The 27,038-nt window shown below is 43.3% G+C and overlaps 1 protein-coding gene across 5 annotated transcripts in view; it reads left to right on the top strand.

The window, feature by feature from the left end:
- LOC125300311 (LIM domain containing preferred translocation partner in lipoma) overlaps positions 1–27,038 on the top strand; it is a 198,350-nt gene that overhangs the window by 64,852 nt on the left and 106,460 nt on the right. For all 5 annotated transcript variants that reach the window (XM_048252088.1, XM_048252090.1, XM_048252089.1 and 2 more), the window contains one exon: positions 6,942–7,123. In XM_048252088.1, the coding sequence (XP_048108045.1) occupies positions 6,946–7,123 (178 nt within the window). In that variant the 5' untranslated portion in view covers positions 6,942–6,945. The remainder of the gene's footprint in view (positions 1–6,941; positions 7,124–27,038) is intronic.

Here is a 27,038-nt window from a genome sequence, read left to right as displayed (position 1 = left end):
CTCTCGCTCTGTATTTGTGTGTGTGTGTGTGTGTGGGGGGGGGGTAGGGGGTTCGGGCTGATATTAAAAGATGGTTGCGTGTGGGCTTTTTTGGTTCGTCTCCAGAGGGAGAACGTAAACCCTTTGCATCAATCAGGGGGAGGATGGTTCAGCCAAACACAAAAACACAAGAGCATCACAACAACAACAGAAGCAGAGAGAAGAGGATGAAAACATACTTATACACACACACACACACACACACACACACACACACACACACACACACACTTACAGACACAAAGTGTAGAAATAGTTCAAATAATATTTCAAAAGATTTCAGAATAGGATGGTGAAATAACAGCAGTGTGTGTCCTCAGCCCTGGCACAGCAGGCTCTGTGAAGTGTTCCTTATGTTGCCCTGTTGTGCAAGGCTCATTCTTCAGGAATCACACACACTCTTGGTACACACTTGTCATGCCTTCTCACAGTCTTTAAAGGGCCACATTGTGTCTGCGTCAACTGCGCCATCAGTCATTAGTCATTAAGGTGTGTGTGTGTGTGTGTGTGTGTGTTTTATGGATCAGGTCTGTAGATTGAACTCAAAGCCATCACTCTGATATTTCACCATATCAACGTTTGGGGGTTGTTATGTTGAAATGACTATCATTTCTTGGCTCTGGTTATTTTTTTCATTCTAGCGTAGAGGCACAGTGGTGCACCCAGGGCCTGCTGTCCCTCATGGCGGTGCTGATCTCAGCTCCTGACGGTGCGTTAGGGAGGTTGGGCGGAGCGCCGAAGCACCTAATCAAATTACAAAGGTTGTGTTGATCTGATGCTGTCGCGGGTGCCTGCCTTTTCAGGATCTTTCAGAGATCACGAGGTGTGTGTCAAGGCCAAGAGAGAAACACGCTCTAGCTCTAGCTCTTTTTCACCCCCCCCCCTCTATATTAATTCATTCATATCTCAAAGGAAAATTCAGCCACCCTGAGAAGTCAAAGGTGATGCAAAACGAGTCAGAAAAGTCGAGACAGAACCAATCGTCAAAATTTCGGTGTCCACCACTCTAGTTCATCCAAAACAAACCAGAAAAGGGCCTTAAAGTGCTAAAAAACAGAATTTTCCTTTAATATTCATTCATTTTATTCATTTGTTTGTTTACTTGTTTATCTTGATTTAAAACATGCTGCTGAGCTCCCTGCACTTTTTGTGTTGAGATCATTATGCAAGGTTCTCTGAATTAAACATATGCTTAAAGGTATTTACTGTAAAAACATATCTGTTGACCCCTAGTACACACACACACACACACACACACACACACCCCCAACGACTAACCTCAATTAACCTACTTACCTAACATGTGCTCCTTATTATATTGTTACCCTTGCTGGAAACACTCTGGAATAAGTGAGACGAGAAGGCTGGCTGCAGAACTGCCCACCACTGACCCAACGGCGCGCTCAGAGCGAGTGCCAGTCATTAATGCCATTCGACACGCCCAGTACATTTCCACTGAGGGGCCAGGGGAACTGTACTGGTGCTGCTCCTCTTCTGGGAGTGGTTGTGGTGGTGGTGTGTTCAGCTGCAGCATGCCAAACTGGCATTGCCAACTCTGTCCAAAACACATTCACTCATTCACTAACACACACACACACACACACACACACACACACACACACACACACACACACACACACACACTTTTATGTGTTTTCATGCTATGCCCGCTTTATTTTATGTGGAGACTGACAGAGATAAATAGAGATCATAGTGAGTTGTCCTTAGAGAGAGATATGTGGCTTTCGGGAAGGCCTTTTGCTTGCATTTAGTGTGACTTTGTTGAATTATGACCCTAGTTGTGTTTATGGCCAGAGTGGGAACTGGCTGTACAGGCAGATCAAGTTTGTGAGTGGATAGTAGACTGTTGTGTGATATGTGAGAAGGTGCCTCTGGATGGTGATGGTGAGTTGGCAGCACTTGCACACACACGACAAACAGCATGCCAGACGGGGAGCAAGGATCTAAAATTACACGCTCACTAATACGCGGCCTGTGGCCTGCGGCCTGTCTCTCCGAAAAGGAAAGATTAAGATTAGCTCTTTGTTGTGGAGTCATCACCCTGCTGGACATGATTGAACACATGAGAGAATAGATCTTATTTAGAGCTACGCTGTGTGCATCTCTGTCGCTTAGCGTCTCTGTTATATTGGGATACAACGTTAATAATCTGCATCACGATTACACATGTGAGACAAATAAAAGAGTCTTCTGGTCAACTTTTTATTATTATCATTTTTACTACTACTACTACAATTTGTACTTCTACTACTGTTGATTTATGATATTGAGTAATAGTTACAACAAGCGCAACAAAAACAACTAAAAATGCAATGCCAGAGGAATTACAATAGTGGATGGAAAGCTGCTGGCTTAATGTTGGTGGGGAGATTCCTGAAAAAAAAAAAAAAACATTGAATCGCTTAAAGGGGAATTCTGGTGTGATATTGACCTAAAGTGTGTTGAAACATGATACCGAGTGTGAACGTATGTCTCATAGCCCATCTCGGCTTGTCCCCTGCACTCCAAAATCTGGCTAGTTAGCCCGATGCTACCAACAGCTTTTTTCAATGGTGGTGCTTCGGCATCGGGCTAGCCATGCAAATAAATCACTGTTTCACACCATTTACGAGGCTCAATGTATCTCCACACTTCATTGGTAGACTTCCGTGGGCCCTGACATTTAAAACGAGACATTGAGAACTTTGAAAAAGCACTGGTAGTTTACTTACAAGACGATTTATACAGACAGTATCTTCATGAAGTTTAAGCGTTTGCAGCCATCTTGAATTTAGTCCGCGATAAGTCGAAATTAATGACGGTAAGAATGAACAGATATGATAAGGGATCAGATTCCAAAAATAATTCTGTGGAAATGCATAGATTCCAGTTGCTGCTACTGGAAGAAACTGGAATCCATGCATTTCCACTGAAGCAGGGGACAAGCCGAGATGGGCTATGAGACAGATTTACAATCTTCATTGAACCCCTAGCAGCTGCCATCCGTCAGAACCCCCTCATCAAAGGTGTCCAGACTCCATATATGCATCACAAAATCAGCCTTTATGCCGACGACATTCTTCTCTTTCTTCAAGACCCCACAACATCAGTAAAAGAAACCATCAAACTAATTGACACATTCTCTAAAATTTCTGAATACTCAATCAATTGGAATAAATCTGCAATTCTCCCATTACATCCCAACAGCTGGGATGTGACGGCCAACTCTTCACCTATTCCACTCTGCACTAACTATATCACTTACTTAGGGATAAAAGTCTCCCCCAGGCTGTCAGACTTATTTAGCCTAAATTATTCCCCTCTACTCACTTCAATAGATGATGACCTTCAACGCTGGAAGAACCTCTCATTATCCATCATGGGCAGAATCTCAGTAATCAAAATGACAATACTGCCCAAAATAAACTATTTACTCTCTATGATTCCAACCCAGCCCACCCCACTCTGGTTTAAGTCTCTCGATTCATCAATCACTAAATTCTACTGGAAAGATAAGACCCCAAGGATCAAACTCACCACTCTCCAAAAACCAAAAGCACTGGGAGGACTAGAGGCCCCACACTTCCAGCACTATGCCCTGGCCAATCAGCTCCACTTCATGTACAAATGGCTACACCCCACCCCCTCAGACAACACCTGGTTAGACCTAGAACAAACAATCTGTAAAGAAATTAAAATCTCAGATCTCCCTTTCTGCAGCCAGTCAATCAAAAAACATCCATCCTTCAAAGCCCCAACAATTTCATCTACTCTGACAGCCTGGTGGAGATTCTACCACATCACTGATTCACCTATAGCGCCATCAATTCGCACCCCGATTTGGAATAACCCAGATTTCACTGTCAATAAAAAAACACTTAACTTTCACACATGGATGGGAAAGGGTATCACACACCTTCAACACATTCTTCAAGACAACAATCTGGCCTCATTTTCCTGTTTGGTCCAGAAGCACGGCATCGAGAGTAAACACTTCTTACAATACCTGCAAATTAAATCATCTATCCTAGGAAAAATTAACATCCCGACAGCTAACCTTGACATTCCCCCACCAATCTCAGAGCTGCTTAATATTCCCTCTCCCAAAAAAATACTCTCCCAAATTTTACAAAATTATATCTCGTTCAGAAAAAACAATTGGCCTGCCATATCACAAATAGGAATCATACTTATCAATTACTCCCGGTGCCAACTTCTGGTCCAAAATGTGCAAAAACATCTACCTCATGACAAAGAAAAGTAATCTACAACTAATACAATACAAGGTTCTTCACAGATTTCACTTCACTGCACATAAATTGGCTAAAATGGGGTTTGGTTCGGATCTATGCTCTCACTGCACACAAAATAACCCAGACACATGCATCCATGCGTTTGGCTTTGCACTCCAATCAATCCCCTTCCTTATGCATACTTGGTGATACATCCACAGTCAATTTAAGCAACTCTTGCAATAAAACACTGCTGACAGCGCTGACTATCGCCAAGAAAACAATCCTCATGAACTAGAAATCTAGGAACAATGTTCACATCACTCATTGGAAAAACTTGTTAACAGACTATATATCATTAGAAAACCTATCAACTACAAACGTAATCAATACTCAGGATACAACCTCTCCTTGGTACCCCTTTATCACCTACCTACAGTCCTGACCCTCTTTGCCTGAGATCCATCTCCACACCAACACACTTCATCAACAGATACACATATCCTCGAACACTGGGCAGGGGATGGTAGCTGGAACAATTATTGTTTATTATTATTATTATTATCATTATTATCATTATTATTATTATTATTATTATTATTATTATTATTACTATTAATAGCAAATAAATAGCATCCCCTTTTCCCCCTCCCCCTTTTATTTACATCTCTGATAACTTTTCTGATTTCACTCTCTCTGCCTCTCTCATCGTTATTATGCCGGGGCCCCATTGGATGGCTTGGGAGACTCGGTCCTGGCGGGTCGCTGTGTGGGTTTGGCATTGGTTGGGTCCTTTTGGTTATCTATTGGCCCTGGGCCCCCGTTGTGCACCCTCCTCATATGCTCATGCACATGCCTTGTTCTGGAAGCACACAGCACGCTTACTCTCTTTTAATTGCACTACATATTAGGTGACATTCATAAAACATAAACAAAACCACAAAACAGGCTAGGGTAAGGGTGGGGTGCAGGTAGATACCTCATCAGGTGTCTATCTGCATGCCTCACTTATTTTAATGCACACATTACAGAGGAGGCATACATCTTACACAGGGGTAAGTGTGGTGTGCATGGGGAAATCCTGACAGATATTCACCATGCATGCCCACTTCTTTTAATGCTACACACTAGATAGAGCTCTCAACCTAGCCATTCACATACATATTTAGGTCAAGAGTGGCGTGTTGGATGGAGGTCTGGGGGCGAGGTGTGGTTGGTTGTGGTAGTGGGGGACGTGTGCATATGATGGGGGCCTGGTGGGATGGGTGGCTATTAATGGGTGCCCAGGTTGTCAATCAGTCAGGCAATCAGTTATTCTTATTATTACACTCCTCTTTAACAGAATAATTACAACTCCTCTCCTCTGAATCCCTCCCTCTCTGTGTTCCAGCTTCTCTCCTCCTGGCCCAACAGCAAGCCAACCTTACACATATGCACACACACACACACACACACACACACACACACACACACACACACACACACACATACACACACATACATCCTCACACACTCACTACCCCTTACCCCCCCACCCACACCCCCATCCCAACACCACCTTATTCACACTCTCAGAGCTTCCGCCCCCCAGCCCCCCTTCTTGTCATTCCGGTCATGAATTTCATCCCTGATAATCATATCTGTAATCATCCTGGACGCAAATCATCCTTAGCCTTTCTGTTTTAATGTTATGTGTGTTAATAAGCCATGTCAATGTGATGTCTTGTTAAGTTACAGTATGTGCTTGTGTAATGTACATCTGTTTGTCCGATGTAGTATTGTTGTGCATGTCATTGTAGTGTTAAATTTTCTGTAATGTCAATGGTGTTTGCAATAAATAAAAAAAAATAGATAAATATCTTCAATGAACAACAAACTAACTGATATGAAATGATAACTCTCTTGCCCAATTCCAGACCTACACAATGGTTATTTTAACATGTCTGTACGTTAAGCGGTTAGAGCCGCATTAATTTTTAAAAAGGTAAAAATAAAAGGTTATAAGAAGAAGTAAGAAGTCAGTAGATTTCAAGATAATGCAATGTTGTTTTACTATAAATTGATGCTTTTGTTTTTGTTTGATCGCTTACCACTGTTATTCTTGATCACCTTGTACAAAATAATCTACCATATACAGTAACCAATGAGCGTCTGTTAAAGAAACAGGCCGACTTTTTGGGAAATTAGCTAGAAGTGGGTTAGACCAGTTAGCCTATAGTTAGCCTATAGGTAAAAGGGAGCTGTAGGCTAATTGGACTTACCCACCTCCAGTTAATTACTCTGAGCTAAGCTACTGTGTTGTGTCGGACTGTGTTATTGTATGCATAAAGAAAAGAAAGGTATGCATCCGCTTGTTTAACTCTGGGGTGGATGGAGTTCAAAAAACTCTTGAAGACACAGCTCTTTAGAGAACATCTCCTCTCATAAGCACCACACACAACTAGTCTTGTTGATCCTAGCACTTACAAGCCGTCGTGAACTGACATGTAACTGTTAAAAATAGCACTCACTGATGCACTTACTGTACTCTACCGTTTTTAAAATTGTCCTAAAATTGTTGAGAATTGCTTTAAAACTTAACCTGTTTACCATGTTGTTAGTCGCTTTGGCTAAAAATGCGTCAGCCAAATGTAATGTAATGTAATGGCGTGTGTGTGTGTGTCTGTGCAGAATCATGTGGAGTGCCGACGGAAGTGAGCTGGGTCAGGTGGCCGCCCGCATGGAGACCAGCCCGCCCATGGGCACCACCAGCATTTCTGTGTCCCAGCAACAGCCTCCCAAGAAGTTTGCCCCTGTCGTGGCCCCCAAGCCCAAGTTCAACCCCTACAAACCACCGGGGGAGGGTGCTGAAGGTATAGCAGAACCCAATAAATACTCACGCTCACACCAACACTCACACACAAACATATCCACACACTTACACATCCACTAACAAGCCCCACTTTAACCCCCACAAACCAATAGGAGAGGTGACCCACTAACTGTATTGCTGAGCAAAAGCAGATCCTTACGCACGCACGCACGCACGCACGCACACACACACACACACACACACACACACACACACAAGCTACTTACACGCACGCACACACACACACACAAGCTTACATTAGCACACTGGTATGGCTGGTATGGCTAAGCGAAACATATCCCTTGCAACCCCCCCCCCCCCACACACACACACTCACACGTGTACATATTCAAAAAGCTCATAGCCTATCCTAATTACAGCCCATTCAAGCACATCAACAGCTGTCTATGTCAAGTTAACAGGTCAGGTTATAAATACCTGACAGCACATGGACATATCAAGGCGATGACTGGAGCACAAGACTACATTAAGATGGGGCTTTACATTGATTCTATGTGTGGGGTTTTCTCACTGACATGATTCTTGTTCATCATATGTGTGTAATACTCTATACATGTACATCTGGTAATGGGCATGAACGGATGCTAATTCGGATGCTAAAGTAGTAAACAGTACATGAGACAGAATACATAATTATTTGTACGAAATTACTGAGAAAGCAAGAGATGGGGGGGTTCATGAATCTCTCTGTAATTCTTGCCAGAGCAAGGAATCCGGAGGCAGTCCAGCGATGATGATTTTTAAAAGAGAATAACGACGACTCCAACACAGAGTGGCTCATTTCTGAACCCTGTAGCAGACGGCACCGCATGCTCACGCCCTAGGGTGGAGAAGAGGGAGTAGAGGCCTCACTGATTTAAAACCATTTGAATAATCCCTACCACAGGCCGCAGATTATGCACAGGCCGAAGTGGCGTGTTGAACACCAACTGACAGCAGCCATTACCAGTTGAAAGGATCGTAACTCAAATGGTTTGGACTATTTGATGTAATGACGATAACTACCAGCCATAAAGTCAATTCATACTTTAATTGGGCTCAATTGTGTGTACAGATTCTTGCTTTTCATTCCCAGAGGGACACACAAACTCAGGGGAATGGAGTCAGATCAGCATCTGGCCCAGGTTTGGCTGGCATGTGGCGTAGATTTGACCCTGTTCTTGCCTCGGTCTGACCTAGATGTCGTTCAGATCTGGCCTGCGTCTGATGTAGACTTTCCAAGCTCTACTTCAGACCTGTTTCAGATAGAGTCTGCAGCGATCTCTCTCTCTCTCTCTCTCTCTCTCTCTCTCTTTCACTAATGTAAAGGAATTTCCCCCCGCTGCTCTGAATTCCGTACGTGTAGCACTGGTGAAAAGCCTGACCGTGTGGCTGGGCATCCAGGATTGGGCCAAGGGGGCATGGGGCTCCGGGCGGGGTATGGGACAGAGGGACTTAGAGGCTGAGCTGGGGGGGCTGGGGGCTGGAGCGCAGGATGGGGATGCTGAAATAAGAGCCTGTGGGCGGGACTGGGGGGGGGGGCAGGCCTGGGGCTGAGGCTAGGGGTCCTGTAGGGAGAGGGTAAGGGAGGCGTTGGCATGATGCCAGGGTTGCGGGTTCATGTAAAGACTGGCGGTAACCAGAGGGTTGGAAGGGCACATTCCGTCCAGGCAGCGCGGCCCCAGTATCAAACTGCAGCCTCCGATGGGGCTGACCCATGCCAAGAAAATGTCAGCTCTGTGTGTGGGGGGTGGGGAGTGGTGTAGTAAGTGTGTGTGCGTGTGTGGTGGGGGTGGGGGTGGTAATAAGTGTTTGTGTGTGTGTGTGTGTGTGTGTGTGTATGTGGTGGTGGTGGTGGTAGTTGGGGGTGAGGGGTAATAAGTGTGTGTGTATATGTGGTGGTAGTGGGGGTGGGAGGTAATAAGTGTGTGTGTGTGGTGGTGGCAATGGTGTGGTGTGTGTGTGTGTGGGGGGGCTTTCTGCCTGTGTCCCTGTCACTCTCCCCGTCTGTCCCTCTGATCATAATTCATTGCAATGAGGGGCCTGGTGCGTGATTAGGCTCTTGTTAAATAGCAGTGGCCTCCAGAAGGAAGAAAGATTTGGATATGACGTTTTGTTGGAACTATTGACAAAACCATGTCCCCTTTCTACCAAACACAACACACAAGCCATTAAAATGTGTTGTGTGTTTGTTTGTGGTCATTCTTTTTTTTCTTTCTTTCTGAATTGTAGCTAGATTGTGTTATGCCAATAACTATAGCTGCAAGATACATAGCCAGCCATGGTAAATTAACATACATTTTTCCTATTTTAGTTGCTATACAACGGCTTTTTTTGGATATTGTTTGTACCCTAACTCTGTTATTATCATCATAGTTGGCCTTTTAACTCTTGTGCAGGCCACAGTTCTGTCCGAACTGGACTATCACAATGCATTATTAGCTAGTCCACCTGTTTGTGTAATGAGACAATTACAGATGATTCAAAAGGCAGCGGCATGTCTGGTCTTTAATCAGCTGAAGGAGACACATGTCTTCTCTGGTAGTGCCTCTTCATTGGCTTCCTGTAGCAGCCTCTACAGAATTCAGTTCAATACCTCACTCTGGCCCACAGAACCCTCACTGGCACCTCACTCTGGCCTGCAGAACCCTCACTTGCACGCAGAACCCTCACTGGCACCTCACTCTGGCCTGCAGAACCCTCACTGGCACCTCACTCTGACCTGCAGAACCCTCACTGGCACCTCACTCTGGCCTGCAGCACCCTCACTGGCACCTTGTCACCTTAATTCTCTGATCCATCTTAATTTGCTCTCTCAAACATAACTGACTTGAGAACTGGAGCCCAAGTTATACAGTTGTGCTCATACGTTTATATACCCTGTAAATACACATCCTAAAGTTGACTAAAAGGAGAAATAAAAAATCAGCTTTTGGAAATTGATAAGAAAAATGAGGAAAAATCCAACCTTTAAGGACACCAATTTTCTTTGTGAATCAATAATGTATCGTAAATAAATAATTGTTCTTCCTTAAAATACAGGGACCATAAGTATACATACCCCTATGTTAAATTCCCATAGAGGCAGGCAGATTTTTATTTTTAAAGGCCAGTTATTTCATGGATCCAGGATGCTATGATAAAGTTCCCTTGGCCTTTGGAATTAAAATAGCACCACATCATCACATACCCTGGCTACAGCAGGGTACCTCTCACCCACTGTGGTAAAACATAATGGACTTAAAAAAACAGTAGCCCAAGTTATATAAGAGTTTACTTCAGTGCATCAGGACTACAACATAGTGTTATGTGAGATAGTTATGGTGTTGTTGTGATCTGCTGGGATCACATGGTGCTAAATTTACTTGAAGCTCCTCTTGTTGACCAAGGCCAAGCTAATTGGCACACTCGGACTGTGGGTGATTCTTTGGCGTTAGGTTTCATGTGAGACCTATCTGACTTCTCTCATTGTGGTCGAGTCCTTTCAGGAGAAGCATCTACACTTCTCTGTTCAGGGACTCACTGTAGTGTTGCTAGTGTTGCCCAGTAAATCAATTGTACCACAGTTTCCATAGCAATGTTGTCCTCAGACGTTTTTGTCTGAAGTTTCAATACAGGAAATTGAAGGCATTAATCCAGGGCAACTATGTTATCTGGTCACTCAGCTTGGAAATGAACTATAAATATTTAGCTTTTTGTAGTCATCATTGGGACATAGTGTCCCACAAAGAATTCTGTTTACAGTCAACAGCTCATCTATCATCTGTCCACAGTGAGGAAAGTCTAACACTATTTATGCTGTCAGACTCAGACACCCACAATACAACATGTGTGTGTGTGGGGTCATCGTAGTCAAATACTAGCTATTTAAATGAGCGTTTGAGAGGGAATGATGGATCTCTCCAGTTAATCCTTTGAGATGTTGCTACAGTATGGAACCACATTGCAGCCATCTGCATAATGTGTATGTTTTGGCCACATCTTCAAAAACAGTTTCTGTTCCCAGTGTGCACTTTGTCGTCTTAATTTCTTTTCTAAAGGGTATTATTAGGAATTTGTTTCTGTAATAAAAGTGTACTTTCTTTTGCTAATTGGCTGATAAAAGCTCTGTTAGATACCGGTTGCCATAGCTACAGTGCAGGCTCCTGCGACCCTAAAAAGACTGCTGATTAAAAATATGACTTAAACTTTATCTCTCTGTTAAAAATGGTATTAATTAAGCCATTCTATTTTGGTATGTTTTAGAGAGTTAAAAGATAAGTTGAGGGTTTTACGTTGTGTGTGTGTGCGTGTCTGTGTGTGTGTGTGTGTGTGCCTGTGTGTGCCTGTAGCAGTTGGATTGCTTTGATGGTGGAAGAGAGGAGAAAGAAGCTGAGTCTTTGTTCGTGGTGAAGACTCATGAGAAGACGGGGTAGATTTAAGTAAGACCTCGTTGGGTGTGTGAGGGAGTGGGGTCGAGTGAGAGCGGTGCACTATCACACTGAATGGGCCAGGAAGGGTAGTGTGTATGTGTGGGGGAGGGGGCTTTCTCACATCAGATCCACCCTGAGCCTGAGTGCACCCCCCCCCCACAGCGGGAGACTCCAGCCTCTTCTCACTCTCATACACACACACACACACACACAACTCTCTGCTTACATTCATACTCCTTCCCAGACAATCCTCACACACACACACACACACACACACACACACACACACACGATTGTTGAGAGTTCAGCCTGTAACTTGTTCAACAGAGAGGTTTAAAAGCAGCTACAGTTTCATCACTTTTCATCACTGCAGAAGGACTTGTGCTGCATGCATGAGAATGATATCCACTCCATTTCAGGGCTGTTGGGACAGTGCAGATGTTATCCACCCAACATAAAGATAATGGCACACCGCTTTTGTAAGCAGATTAGATTTCAGCACACCCTATGATGAAATAATGCCAACTGAATATCCTACTGAGTAGACTGTGGTTGCATTAGAAGGCATAAGTTTGTGCTCACACAAGTTCTGTCAAGCCATTGTCAGCATCATGGGCTCAATCGTTTGGAGTACTGCTAAAATGTACTCCTATTTTTCGCTTTCACTGTGTGCTGAAAGACCTTAATCTGAGGAAGTTTGGTGCCCTGATACAGTCTGTGATTGTTCCGTGGACCGGGTGTTATACTTTTTTTCCTGTAGGAAATTTCTGTTGGATATTTGTCCTCTGCATTTTATCTTGGGGTAGTGTACACATACATACATACATACATACATACATACATACATACATACATACATACATACATACACACACACACACACACACACTGAGCATTATCCAGTGCACAGGGAGCCGTTGCAGAGGCCTTGCTCCAGGGCACCTCACCCATGGATGTGGATGTGGAAGAGCACTGTTCAATCACTCCCCCCTTCCTACCGGTCAGGGATCGAACCGGCCACACGTCAGTCACAAGTCCGATTCCCTAACCAGTAGGCCATGGATGGCCAAGGACACGCATTCTAAGCCTTTTTTTTCCACAGCCTTTTTTTCCATGGAGAAGTTTATGGTCTTCCACGACTGACAGTCTTGGTGATGGAAGGGAACAAAAGAGAGTTGAGGTGTGTGTGCGTGTCTGCGTGTGTGAGTGTATGTGTGTGTGAGTGAGTGTGTGTGTGTGTGTGTGTTTCATTTGACTGAGTATACAGAGAGATGGAGAAGAAGGAAGAGATGGAGAGAGGAAAAGAAGAGAGATGGCCAGAGGAAGAGAGGAGAGATGGAGAGAGAGGGGAGATGGAGAAAGGAAGAGAGAGGAGATGGAGAGAGAGGAGAGATGGAGAAAGGAAGAGAGGAAAGATGGAGAGAGAGGAGAGATGGAGAGCTAGGAAGAGGGACAAGATGGAGGATTGCCGCTCTGTGTCCATCAGACGAGAAGCAGTCTAATGCAGGCTGGCAGAGGCCAGCGCTCTGATGCACTGCAGGTGTAAAAACTCAGATTTATGTGTCAACAGTGTAGGAGGCAGAGGGAGGTGGAGACGCCTGGGTACTTAGTGAGGGTCGTGGCTGTTTTTCTTGCTCAGGCTGGCTCGCTCTCTCTCTCGCTCTCTCACTGTGAGCTGGTGCGAATGAGCGAGACGCGAGATTTGTATTGCTCTCTCTCAGAACAATGCTGCGACTTGAACGAACAGGCGCTCATAAAACAAAGGCCTCTGCTGTGAAGCATGTGTGGAGCGTCTTCCTGGAGTCGTGGCTGTTGCGTGCCTCCTTCGTTTTTGGTCTGCATTCTTTTGCAGGATATTCTTTGAAATCACAGATTCACAGATCAAAATAAAAACAAGGTTTTCGGGAAGCCTGTGTTCCGTAAAGATTACGGTACGGTCTCACACATTGTTTGTGATGTCACTTGGCAGATTATTAACCATTGTCCATTCGCAAATCATTTCCATAGAGGCTCATAGGATATCTGTTCCTGGTCATTTAAGTTCACTTTTTGCCAATATACAGTACCTCACTCTTCAAGTACTTTATTGCCTCAAACTCAGCTGAACCATATCTTTATCTCAGAGATTGCCACATACAAACAGTGCCATATAGTCGCGTTGGACTCTGCTCCCACAGCCTTAAGCGCACTCTCATATTGACCTTTCCCCCTTGAGAGCACAGCCATGATGAGGTGTCTGTAATGCTGCCACTGTCAGTTGATGGTGTCAGGGGAACCCTACTAGAGCTGTATAGTCTGAGACTTGGCAGCAGTCAAGGCCATTGTTGTGTATAACAGCTCATGTTGGTGTCGTAAAGATACCTACTGTATGTTCAGAGGCTATTTGTTGTCAGTAAAGTGTTTACCGTTTTGTTATTGGGTCGAACAATAGCAGTATATATGGTATGGGAATGCCCTGTAAAAGTAACGGTCAGAGATAGAGGTGAAGAAACCCAAACATGTTGTTGATTTAATTGTGTTATTAAAAAACATGTTTGGGCCTCCAGAGAACAAGATTGTAGATTCCATGCTGAAATGATGGCAGCTTTGAAGTGTGTGTTAGGGTCTGGAGGTGGACACATGTATGTAACATGTACATATAGAGATGCGGATAAATACAGTACTGTATAGAAAGGCTTGGGGCGTGTCCCAGATTGCTGGCCTATTAGATGCCCCACTCACTGTCCTTACTGCCTTATGATGCCTTGTCTGGGGTATTGAGGCCTTTTCATCAGGCCATGTGTCCACCCGTCTTTCCTCCTGTCCCAGGGTCCCCAGTTACTGTACCCTGCCCTCGACTCATGAAACTGGTGTGTGTTTGCTCACACGGTGCTGTATAGTAGTGTAAAGGGCGATTCACAGCAAACATTTGTGGCAATCGAGGCTGTTGCAGTGACAACTTGCAGTGATGTGAATTAAACAATGTAATGTTGCAAACATTGCTTTAACCGCACAGTGACGTGTTGTCACACAGTCAGTCCAGCAGTGGTGTCAGGACAGTTGTGTTGGTCCAAGGAGTGACAGAGAAATACTTTGAAGTGTTTAACTCCGTTTTGACCAGTGCCTGCACAAAATAGGCTAATAAAGTCACAAAAACAAATGTAATCTGTTGGATAATCAGCTAGTTTGTTAAATTTGCTGGCTAACTAGTCAGCTAGCTAGTTCATATCTGGCTACATCGAGTGGTGCATCAAAGGCGTGAGTTTGTTAGAATGTGTGCTGCTGGATTAAAGGTGCAGTCAGGGATTTTGCAGGAAGTCGCGTTGTTTGTGTTTATGTTTATGTTTGAATTAATTAGTAGGCGCATTTGTGCAAAAAACCCTGCATTATATTTGAACACAGGACCAAACCAAACACGCCAGAGAGGTAGCTCACCCCTACCTTCAGTATTCCCAGAGAAATTACACGCAAGGTTTTGTTTGGGGGACAAGCTGCCCCCACTTTGTTTGTTTACAGTTTTTGGAGTCAGGGCTGCCCACAAAGACTGTTTTTTTTTTACAGTGTACTCAGCTAGCGGTTCGGAGGAGATTGCTGAATGTGACCAAGAATATTTTGGGCTTGAAATCTAGTAAAATCCCTGACAGCACCTTTAAAAAACGTTAAAAAAAGCTTTAAAAAGCTCATCTCCTCACAAATCTTTGATGCCCAACAATCAGACAATCCCCAACTAATCCCAATATTCCCTGCAGCTGGTTGCAGTCTTTAGAATGTTTAGAAAACCAACTTCCAGTTCCACACTGCTCAGACAGTAACTGACAAGACAGACATTTGTTACCTGACTGGACATGTTAAAGCTGAAAAACACTTTAATCCGACAAACACAGACCGACACATACTGATGCAGCTGTTGGTGTTGGTTAGAGTTGGTCAGTATTTGTCGAGCCAGTTTGTATTTGTCACATCACTGCTGCATGAATGAGAATGATAACCACTCCGTTTCAGGGCTGTTGGGACAGTGCAGATGTTATCCGCCAAACGTAAAGATAATGGCACACCGCTTTTGTAAGCAGATTAGATTTCTTAGATTTATTTGAAATAATGTCACTGTACAATAGAGACAGTAGAATATAAGAAAAACGAACAGAACTAAATACTAAATATACTATATAAATTAAATAAAAAAAATCCACAGTGTACTTGAGGATGATCAAGCATCATTGGCAGCATCATTGGCTCAATTGTTTTAACACACTTAGAGCAGTGAGCTCACTAGGAGCACACACACACCCTGAGCATTATCCAGTGTAAGGGGAGTAGCTGCAGAGGTGCCTTGCTCAAGGACACCTCATCCGTGGATGTGGATGTGGAAGAGCGCTGTTCAATCATTCCCCCCTTTCTACCAGTCAGGGATCGAACCGGCCAGACTTCGGTCACAAGTCCGATTCCATAACCAGTAGGCCATGGATGCCCATGTAAGGACATGCTTTTTTTTTCGCAGCCTTTCTTTTTGTGTCCATGGAGAAGTTTATGGTCTTCCACGACTGACAGTCTTGGTGATGGAAGGGAACAAAAGAGAGTTGAGGTCTGTGTGTGTGTGTGTGTGTGTGTGTGTGTGTGTGTGTGTGTGTGTGTGTGTGTGTGTGTGTGTGTGTGCATATGTCAGTACATGTTGTGTGGGAGTGTTTGTGTGTGTGTGTTTGTGTGTGTAAAACTGTGGTGGGATGTGGTTAGTTGAGTCCAGGAGATTGAGATCTGACCACTGTATTCCTCCATCTCTGGACGGAAACACATACACTAGTCTATCCACTGGTGACCCGAAAAGGCCCATTAAGCATCTGTGTGTGTGTGTGTTTGTTTGTGTGTGGGTATGTGTGTGCACAATTTTTTTGTTTTTGTTTACAAATGAATGGTACAGTGGCCCTGTATCTATTCTATAAGAGATATGAGATTAAACAGAAACAGTGCATTTCTGTTGAGACTGTGCCTTCGACAGGTTTACCTGAATTGACTCAGCTGGCATTGAGGCCTTCTTGGCTATATTTTGATGCAGCTCAGGATAAGGCTTACTAATTATAAACATCACATGGCTGGTTTCTGTGCTCGTCATGGAAACATCCGCCTAATTGCAGGGGGATTCTGTTAGGCATTTGCATATTTTTATGGATGACAGTTGAATGATTGTGCTCAGCTCTAATTCAGCGTCCAGGGCCACATAGTGTAGTTTTCTGTTTACTGTGATTTGCATGAAATGATCATTGAGTCACTATCATAGATGCTGTATTGGAAGCTAGACATGATAACCCATGCTTTATGTAACACGCTGTGGTGTGTTAGTATTTACTTGAACCCCCCCTCCACCCCCTCCCCTTTTAGAGTCAGTTGCTTACAGGATGCGATTGATTGGAAGCAGCACGACTTTGCTCCGCTTCTCTGCCTGGATTGCATAATGGAGGTTCTGTGCTAGAGCATTGGCACTTCAAAGTGTTCTTTTTTTCAGTGTTCACTTCTAAAATATAATTGCCTTGACAAGGAAGTGCTTTATTTTTTCATTTATTTAGGCATCAGGTAATCTCAGAGGTGTAACCTGTTAGGAAAGGGTTTCATCACCCAAAACAAAATGAACCTCAGCACCTAAAACAATGAATTTCATCTTATGACATGTAAATTCATTGGCCCAGCTAGAATACAGTTTTCCTTTCTACAGATCTTGTTTATATCCAGCCTCTATGTTTGTGTGTGTGTGTGTGTGTGTAATTGTGTTTGCATGCTGTACATGAATATGTTTGTGTACATATGTGAGTGAGTGGTACGTATTTATGACTGTGTGTGTTTGTGTGTATGTGTGCATGTGTGTGTCTGCCATCTCTGTGTGTGTGCGTACTGTAAATGTGTATTTTCCTAGTCTGCCTGCTCTTACCTGAAAATCTTCTCGGGTTTGTGTTGGTGGTCGGCTCTCTCTCGGAGTTTCTTCTCTGCTCAGGAAGTCAAGTAGCCTGGCGAACCAGACCCACATCAAGATGTAGGGTCTGGGCACTCACCGTTCGCAGTGCTCAGTCCGAGGGGCAGGATAATCAGTTGTCTTTCAAATTCCCTCTGCACGCAATAGGACAGCGGCAGTGCTATGAGCCCCATGCGTTTCCCACCACCGGAGCTATTTGGCTAGTTCAAACGTTTGCCAACTTAATAAAAGCTTAACTCGTGTCACACTGTTCGCCATCAGCAACATCCATCTTATTTGTTTTCAAGTAGCAGGGAATTCAAGCCAAACCGTTGCAACTCTGCCATCAATCATTATGTTAAGCCCACCTAACGACTCTATACACGATTTCATTGGCCTGAATAAGTTTCGATTTCTGGAGCTCACAAGCCAAAGGAGAGTTGCTAGACTAGCCCTGGCAGCAAACCCTGGCCGCTAGGGGCGCGTCTAGATTTCTAGGCTACAGGAGACAGATTCTGGAGAGTTTGACGCCAGTGATTGGTTTTGAGTCATTTCAGCAGTATCCTTCTTATCGTGTCCAGTGGACAAGGCTGGGGATTGTTGATCAGGTTGTTTATGTTTCTCCAAGGTCTTCATTTCAGTGGAGGCTACTGGGTGATTACCAGAGGGCCCCACAGCAGTGTTTTGGTTTAGCCGAGGTATTGATGTATGTCATCAACTTGTTCTGTCTGTAGCATATGGCTACTGACCGCTTATCAGAGGGTCGGTTCAAGGTTGGCAGAAAAAAAATTGGGTGCAGGGGATAGAGGTGATCGTTTTCAGTTAAGATCTTGGCCCCAGCCCAACTTAGTTATGTGCTATTTGGTCTGAAATATTCCCTGTGATTCCAAAAAAGGTTAAAATTGTCAATAAAATTCATCCAACTGAAAATTCATCCAACTAAAAAAAGCATGTTTTTTTGCGAACCAGGTGTTTAAACCTACAGTAGCCTGACGTTGTCATCAATTCTAGTCAGAATTTGAGTCTGATACTGCCCCATTGGGAAATGATTATGGGGCGTGTTTCAACTGATACGATGGAGAGAATGCCTCTGCACTCAATTGGATAGACCTAAACAATCAGAACAACAAAATAGCTTACCGTGAGCTGTGAGAACACCCAAACCATCCTTCTTCTCCACAAATGCCTTAATATTGTTTTCTGGTCGTATTGCGCTGTCAATCTTGTTCAACACCCGATAGCAAAATTTAAGACAACAAAGTATGTAGATAGATAGATAGATAGATAGATAGATAGATAGATAGATAGATACCTCAAGGGGAAATTCAATGTAGCAGGGTAGACTATTCGGAAAAGCTGATGTTTCCGTTTTATAAAAGTAATTCAGTTCACATCAATGCTAAAAACAGCTGGGGAAGGGTGTTGCAAACCCCTCAAGCAAACAGGTGGCCAATCAGAGATTTCAAACAAACAAGGGAACGACATGTCAAAATGCAAAAACGCTGTTTTCCCTTGATGAAAGTGAAACCGAGTTTTCCCACATATCCACTTTGGCCGGACTTTTTAAAAAAAATAAAAAATATCACTGAAAAAGCTTCTTGTCTGTGCCTGTCTCTGCATTTCCAGTTGTTGCTGTACTCACTTCATGGGATGTCTGGTAGTTCATCCGTCTTTGATGGAAGGACACCAATCTTTGATTCCAAAGTAGAAATCCTCTGTTCTAGCTCAGTACATTTTCGGCATGATCTTCTGGGTCTCTGGCCGGAGGAGCACATTTTGTTTTAATTCGACTTCAAGGTGCCTTGCCGTTCAGTTTTTGCTCATTGACTTGGCTGGCTCATGTAAAGTAAAAACTAACCACTAAAGTTTCAGGTTTAATGTACTGGTTTCACTGTCAATCAACCTTGTAAATAAAATAAAAGAATGAAAAAAATGTGGACATTACTAGAAAGGATAGGTCAAGCAGGAGCAGTGTGAAAAGCGTCCTAGGAGTAGAAGTGCGCCAACGTTTGCAGGCTGGCCGGCGTCCTCGGGGCCTTGTGGTTTGCGCAGCGCAAGCGCCACCTTACAGTACCTCACCACCTCAAGTACACAGAAAAACACCTCAGCTGTTGTGCTGCCTCTATGCCTCCACTCTTACCCCCCTCTGAGGCATATTACTCGCTCCTCACCACAGAAGAGCAGACATTGCATAACGCGCCCTCTCTTGTTTCTCCTTTCTGCGCCGGTGCGGTGCAGCGCGGCGTAGCGCGGCTTCTGAGAGAGGGGTCCCCAGGGAGCCTCTGGTGAAACTGCGACTCTCGGTTATTTCTCGGCCCCCACCCTCATGGGAAACCCACGGAGATCATCTGCCACTTCTGCAGCGGCTTTCAATAACAAAGACAAAGAAGCAAAAACCTCACAATATGTTATTATTGGAGGCATGTCTGCGTCCCCCTCAGAAATGACTTTGAAAGTAATCAGTTGATTAAATCGAATGTTGTTGAATTGCATTTAAGATCATTACAACATTTTGATCCAAAATCTCATTTACAATGAAAACTGAGATGTAAGATACAGGTGCAGTTCTTTTTTAGCCACTTCTCCATAACCAAGTTATTCGGTTCTTGGTTTAAAAATGTTTGATTTCAGTCACATTCACATTAATCATAGATGTCTTTGTGTTCACAATTCTTGAGTCAGGCCTGAATCCGGCAATGTGACTTCACGCCGGGACATTCTCTGACCCTTTTACATAACTGTCCAAGTACATCGCTACTCAAGGTCAACTAATAATACGTATACTAACGATAATAATAGTGACGATAAGAAAAGTCATTGTGTCTTCACTGGCCATCCATTCTCACCTGACTTAAAACATACAATAATGAAAGAGCTGGAGTCGTGTACTGAAAGGGTTTCATTAGACCTACATTACAGGGGATAAGTACGGCTCCACCACAAGCTAATTGACTTTGTATTAGTCGAGATAAGGGAATGTGTCAATTATCAGAGCAAGGGTACTTTTCACCGAGAGGAGAACATAATGGGAGATAAACCAAGTAAGGGATGACTTTAAGGACGTCTGAAGAGTGGGATGGGGGCAGGGCTGTTTTTCTTTTTTTCTTTTGTTCTTTTTTCTTTCTTTCGATCAATTCAAAAACAGAATGAATGTCTTCCTTTAAGAGAGTAGAGTTGAATTGTCATAATGTGTGGATAAAGGCTTGTGGTGCCGAGAGGAGAAGTGATGAATTCCACATTATTTTAATATCTTAGTGAGCTCGACACAGTGCGTGTTCCATTCATGAATGTATTGTAGGTTCACGGGCAGCAGCCCAACCTAAAGGTCTGTGCTGTGCCAAATTGAGCCACTATTTTGTACATGGAGATCAGGAGCCTGTATGAATGGTAATGGTAATGTGATGCAGACGTGGGAAACATGTTGGAATGCATCTTCTCTGACCAGAGCAACCTCATTTCATATTACATTTCTAATACATATTGCCAGGATACACAGAGATTTCTGCTTGCAGTGTGCCACAACAGCTCTTGATTTCAATCTCATTTACACTTCCCACGTGTCTCTTACTGGAAAGCTTTTGCCACAGCACAAGTTGCTAGACAGCAAGAACCGCTAACTTAGCAAACTTAGAAGATGGATTTCATTGTAATTAAGATCACAGTCGAAAACACAGTAGGCGCTAATGGTGTCTTCGAGAAGCTACTGACTCTGAGTTAATATGATCATGAGAGCAATGCTGTTCTGTGACTGCTGTCTCTGTCATCGCCTCAGCCACAGATGGAAATGCAGATACTGTATCATGTGCAGCCCTGTTAGCAAAGAGAAAGTCACACCAGCATGTGTGAAACCTGCTACTAGCAGAAGATAAGCGTGTGTCATTTACTGACTATGAGACTCTCCTGAACAGTGCCACCAGTCTTCCGTAAGTTGCTCTGTCTCGGTGTAGTTGTTGTGTGGAATAAACGAAGCTGCTTCTGAAAGGGGAAGTGTACACAGATGACCTTTCAGCACACACGACTCTCTGCAGCTTTGCAGATCATCTTCCTCTTCTTCTATAGCATTTGGAAAGTACTTCCTTGAGCCACTGAGCAGGCAATCATTTCATCACAATTTTCCTACTGGTGTGAACACCTTCAACTGTCTAATATCAGCGATGCCACTATGTATTTGTGTGTGTGTGTGTGCATGTGTGTGTATGTGTGTGTTATACTGGGAGAGGCGGTGTGATAGAAATTGTGTTTTAATGGTCATGTGTGTGGGAGAGTGAGTATCTTGTGTTTATTTGTGATAGAAGTTTGTTTGTTTTTTGAATGAAAGTGAAGAAACAAGACAGTGGGAAGGCCAGTGAGATGGTGTGCTACCATCACTCTCTCTCTCTCCCCCTCTCTCTCTCTCTCACTCTATCCATCTCTCTCTCTCTCTCTGGCTTTGCTCATTGCATTCCTCCATGGTGCCTGAGAGGCTAATTGAGAACAGCCCTCCCTGTAGAAATACTGCTCTCACAACAAGACAGTGCATGCTTAAGCCTAAGCACTACCAAAACAGAGCACTACAAAGTATGCTCTTATGTAAAAAGTACACATACTTGAGTGATTCAGGTACAAGTCAGAGGTATTCATCATAGAATCCTCTAAGGGTTAATACTATTATGACAAATTAGATATAGTACTGTTCACCTACAAAGTACAGGAGGAAGTACAAGCATAGCTTGATGCCATAGTAGTTCCACGTTTGGTTATGATTGCAGGCCACGTGTGAACTTTGATCTGAAATGTTTGGTGTGTCTACAAAGGTAATGAAGGTGCATTTCAATGTATCAGTCAACAAATATAGTTGAGTAAAGAGCTGGATGTTTTTGTTGCACACATGACAAGGTGAAGGAGCAGTGTCTCTTCAGTGACATTAAATAGCACACCATGCCAACCAACACCAGCATTACTTTACACCCAGGACCTAAACTCCTTTGACATCATTCCATGAAAGGAAGACGGGCAAGTCCCTAAACATTCTTGGCTGACCCCCATCAGAATTTGCGGTGGCATCCCTTGGAGTCCTACTGTACGTTAGGCAGGGCTTCAGGCATCAGTGTTCTCTGGTGTTCAGTAGCACTTGCTTGTGTGTGTGTGTGTGTGTGTACTGTATGTGTGTGTGTGTGTGTGTGTGTGTGTGTGTGTGTGTCTGTTTGTGATGGTTTTTGAAGTGTGTGTGTGTGTGTGTGTGTGTGTCATGGTTTGTGTATGTGTCTTACGTTGGGGTGTCCTTCTGGAGATGGCAGTGTGTGTTTGTATGGACTTTGGAAAGTGAAACATCACAGGAAAAGAAGCATGTTTATCCTCATGTGCCAAACCATATAAAATGTATTTTCCAACCAGCAACCGAAAAGCCTGTCCATCAAGTTCATATTTTAGTAGCAGGCCATGTTTTTTGGACAAACTCCAACTAGAAATATTCTCTGCTTTTGAATAATCTGTATATTTGTGAAAATCCAACATAGTAAGCCTTTGTTGATGACAACTGACAACTTTAGCCTTGATTTAGCCTGTGTTGCGAAAGTCCACATGTGTACACAGCGCATCAGGACACTTTAGGGGAATAACTATGATACAGATGGCTTCAGTGAAACATTCAAACCTCGAAACACAAATGGAATTTAGGCTGCTAAGATTATACATTTCATTCATTACTTATTCCTTTTTGTCTTTCATTATTATTATTTGTTATTATGATAGCCTATATTTGGATTATTTAATTTGCACCAAAGTCCCTAGTCTTGGAAAAATGACATTTTCACTATTGAAGTTTCCCCCCTTGTTAGAGGTCTAAAAAGAAGTGGAGGCCGTTTGGTATGATAAGACCCCACCACACACACAGACTCTGCATGTGCACGTGTATCAGTTTGGGATTTGTTTACTCTTGCCGAAAGTTACCAGGAGCTTGTGATTTCGCCCCCTCTCTCTCTGGGCTTATTTCATGTTTGGGCCGGCTCCGTAATCCAAAAACTCATTTTGGGATATTTAATCTCGGCTGTCTTATCTTCCCCTCTGCAATTGTCTCTGTGCTATTAAGAGGCTTATGGGACGCAGTGGCCACTTGGAAACTTTCAGCAGGAGCAAATTGCTTCTCTGTGATAAACAATATCAGATGAGATGCAGCCAAAATTATTTTGATTTCGATGAACCAACAAGAGTGCACTTTTTTTTGTCTTGATTAAGGCAGTGCATTTTTTTGTTTACATCCAAGTTGTATTTATTGGCATTGCACTCTGCCGTTGGCAGGCTGGCACCCTTATGTGCAATGGATGCTAAGCTTTGATGAAATGATGACGAAAGGCTACAATAGCATGATCCTGACTTACAGTGCTTCTTTCGGGTTGCTTTTACATATTTTTAAAAGCATACACTCGTTATGATGTAATTTAGGTCAGGGAATGGTACCATATGAGAGGTCTTTATGGACAAGCTTTAGTAGTGTTTATGTCAGTGGACATCCACCATAGTTTATGTGGACCTTTGACACATTCTGGGCTCTCTTGTCAGACATAAATCACAACTCCATCTGAGTCCTAAGCGCAGACTATCCCCACGGCACAGAGTAGAATCAGTTATTAATTTTTGTTAAACTGTTTTGAACAACATCTGCCAGCTGTTGTTTCGCTTCAAACACTACAGTGTCTTTTTACACTCAGCCAACTTTTCCACTTCCATCTAGTAAAAGCCTCTCTATAGTAGAGGGCTATTCAGTATCCACAGCCATTGAAACCATTGAAACAATATATTGTGGTTTATGTTTTCCAAGATGCCATCACTGTTTATTTTCAAGAAAATGGTCTAAGTTGAATAGTAAATAACATGTTTAATCATTGTAGAGGTCATATCTGTCCTATGGACCTGTGATTGGGTTGAATTAAACATTAAATAAAATCTCAAGACCCACCCCCATTTATTTTTTTTAAGGATAAAATGTGTTTTTGGGATTAGCCATGTTTGCGTTATAATTTATTTTATGTCAAACTTGAGTACTGTCTGATATAAAATAAGGGATTAGCATAGATGCACACATTAGGGACAGAGCTTCTTGGCGGGGTGCCTAGGTGACCCATTATGTTGTGGAGGCCCGATACTGAGCCCTGATTGGCTGTCCTTGGCAGCCTGGATAGGGTAACCAGGCGGACAGGCCCTGCTATGCCAGTCTGAGATGGTTCAGTGGGGTCCATTTGGTTTTGATTTGCTCTATTCAGGTCACACGTCCACATCTACGTCATCAGGGGCGCCAACCTGTTCGGGCTGTTACTCAGCAGCGAATTTAATGTCTAGTGAGATGTAAACTCCTCGACCACCGCTACTGGCAGATTTGTGATACCCGTGGATGACAAGAGAGGTGATACAGGAAGGGAATCTGACAGGTGCTGAATTAAAGAGGGAACATGTCTAGTCGACATACAAGCAGGCAGGCAGGCAGACAGACAGACAGACAGAAACATGGCAGAGCTGTTATGAGTTGTTTCCCCACAAGCACAGAATGTGCTCGTCTAAAGTAAAAAAACATCAGCAGAAAAGGACCTGCACGTGGCCATATCTTCTGTCAGCCCTCCAGGTTCACGGGTGGTATTAATGAGAGTTCCTCACCACCACCATTTCACCACCCCCAGTTCCAAGCCTCATTGCTTGCTGAGAGGTATGGGTGAGTCCCTAAGGTCGGATCGTCTGTAGCCTCCACAGCTGTCCCTCTGCATCCAGTGGCACTCACGGACCCATTCCATCTCTCTCCTCTTTCAGTTGGCCCCAGCATGGCTGTCCCGTCCCATTGCTCTGTTCAGGGGGCAGATACCACAGGGTTTTGTAATGGTGTGTAACTGAGTAGGAGTCTCTCTTGAGTAAAATGCTCTAAACAATTTTGGTGTCATGAGGTCTTCTTGAACAGCTGCCTCTAAACATCCAGTGTTGCTGATGGGTCTCTTCAGTCATCCTGCCTTTTCAGGAAACCTTTCAGCAAGCGGTCAGCAAGGCCACCCTCAACAGACACGGATATCTTGTAAACATGCAGTGCAAGGCCAAGAGGGCGAAGGTCGTTCTCCTCATAGGGAAAGAGGCACAAAAGACCCGGGGTCCTTCTTCTCCTAATAGCGCCCAGGGGATTGATTATTGCATCACCCAAAATGCTGTTCACTTGCAAAGCATTTGTGGAAGTTCGCTTTTGTAATGACCATATCTCTTCAAGCAGTGAGAGCTATTCTTTGTATATGGTCACTTACAAATTGCCAGTACAACATAACAGCTGCTGAAAAAAAGCACAAATACATGTAAGCACAGTTGTAAAAAAAAAAAAAAACTCTCTCTATACAAATACTCTTTTTTTCTTAACATTAATCATAAAAATATTCCACATTTTCAAATTGTCAATTAAAATTTAGATCTGAGAACTTCAGTTGTGGATCCATTAAAGTGGTTGATCTGCTGCAAAGAAGAGCCTGGTGTTTTTAGGAATGTGTTTTTCCATCCGTAATATGGGGATAAAGTGTTAACAGAAAAAAAAAGCATCTGGGCATTGGTAAAAGTATTTTTTGAAACAGAAGCTGGAGGAAGTAGGCCACACATTCTTCAAACTGTAAGACTGGTTAGTTTCCCCCCACCACCACCAAACGAAAAGATATACGATTGGAAGAAATCAGAGTGCATAGTTGTGAGATTCCAGTGGAAATACTGATGAGAAAACAATCCCAAGATCCTAGCTATTGGGTATTACTGAAAGCAGAAAGAATTAAATCATAAAGGTGTGTTTTTTAAGCACTGAGGGTAGACACTTTACCTTAAATGGTAAACTGAGAGACCTTCCAAACTGGTTTACCAGAATGTTTAGCTCTACATATTCAGTGATGCTTTAAAATGGGCTGAATGCGCAAAAAAAGGCAAAAAAAATCATTCAAGCTATTAAAGTTGCTTCATAGAAAGATCAAATATAAGTATAGGGAGGGAAAAAAAACATAATCTTAAACTTAATTCCTTCCTATAGAATAATTTCTATTGGATTGCAAGCCTCATACACTGCTGCATGTTTCCACTTTCCTTCTTCATTTCCAACACATAATCTTTGCTGTTATGTCTCCGATTTAATTTTTTTAAAGAATCCCTAAGCCCTTAAAAACATAGTTTGATTTCCAATTTTCGTTTGCCAGTGTAAGTAGGTGGTTAACAATGCTCATGGAATCTCATCCTGCATGTAATTTGTGGCGTTTGCATCTCTCTCCATTCATGATGTGTTCGGTGAAGAGTACACGATGTCTAAAGTTGGTTTAGTTGATGGGCAGCTTGAATGCTGTCGGGCGGCTTTGCTGTCACTTCTTAAGGATGTGTGTCATACATTCTAAAAATCTTTTAAACAGGGTCAGCCATATGCCAGTCACTGCAGCTAAGATGGAACGACATTGTGTTCTGTCGCTAACACTCAACAGAGAGGAGATTAATGCCAATCAGTAATTTCTAAGTTTGGGACATGGCCTCTAAGTACTCATAATCAGACCATTTCTAAACGCCTTTGCACCACTCAACTTATGTTACAGTTATCCATACCATGTATCAGCATGGGGAAA

Source organism: Alosa alosa, chromosome 9 (assembly GCF_017589495.1).
Source record: "Alosa alosa isolate M-15738 ecotype Scorff River chromosome 9, AALO_Geno_1.1, whole genome shotgun sequence".
Lineage (NCBI taxonomy): Eukaryota > Metazoa > Chordata > Actinopteri > Clupeiformes > Clupeidae > Alosa > Alosa alosa.
Note: the sequence above shows the minus strand (reverse complement) of the source record. Positions and strands in the feature narration are given on the sequence as shown.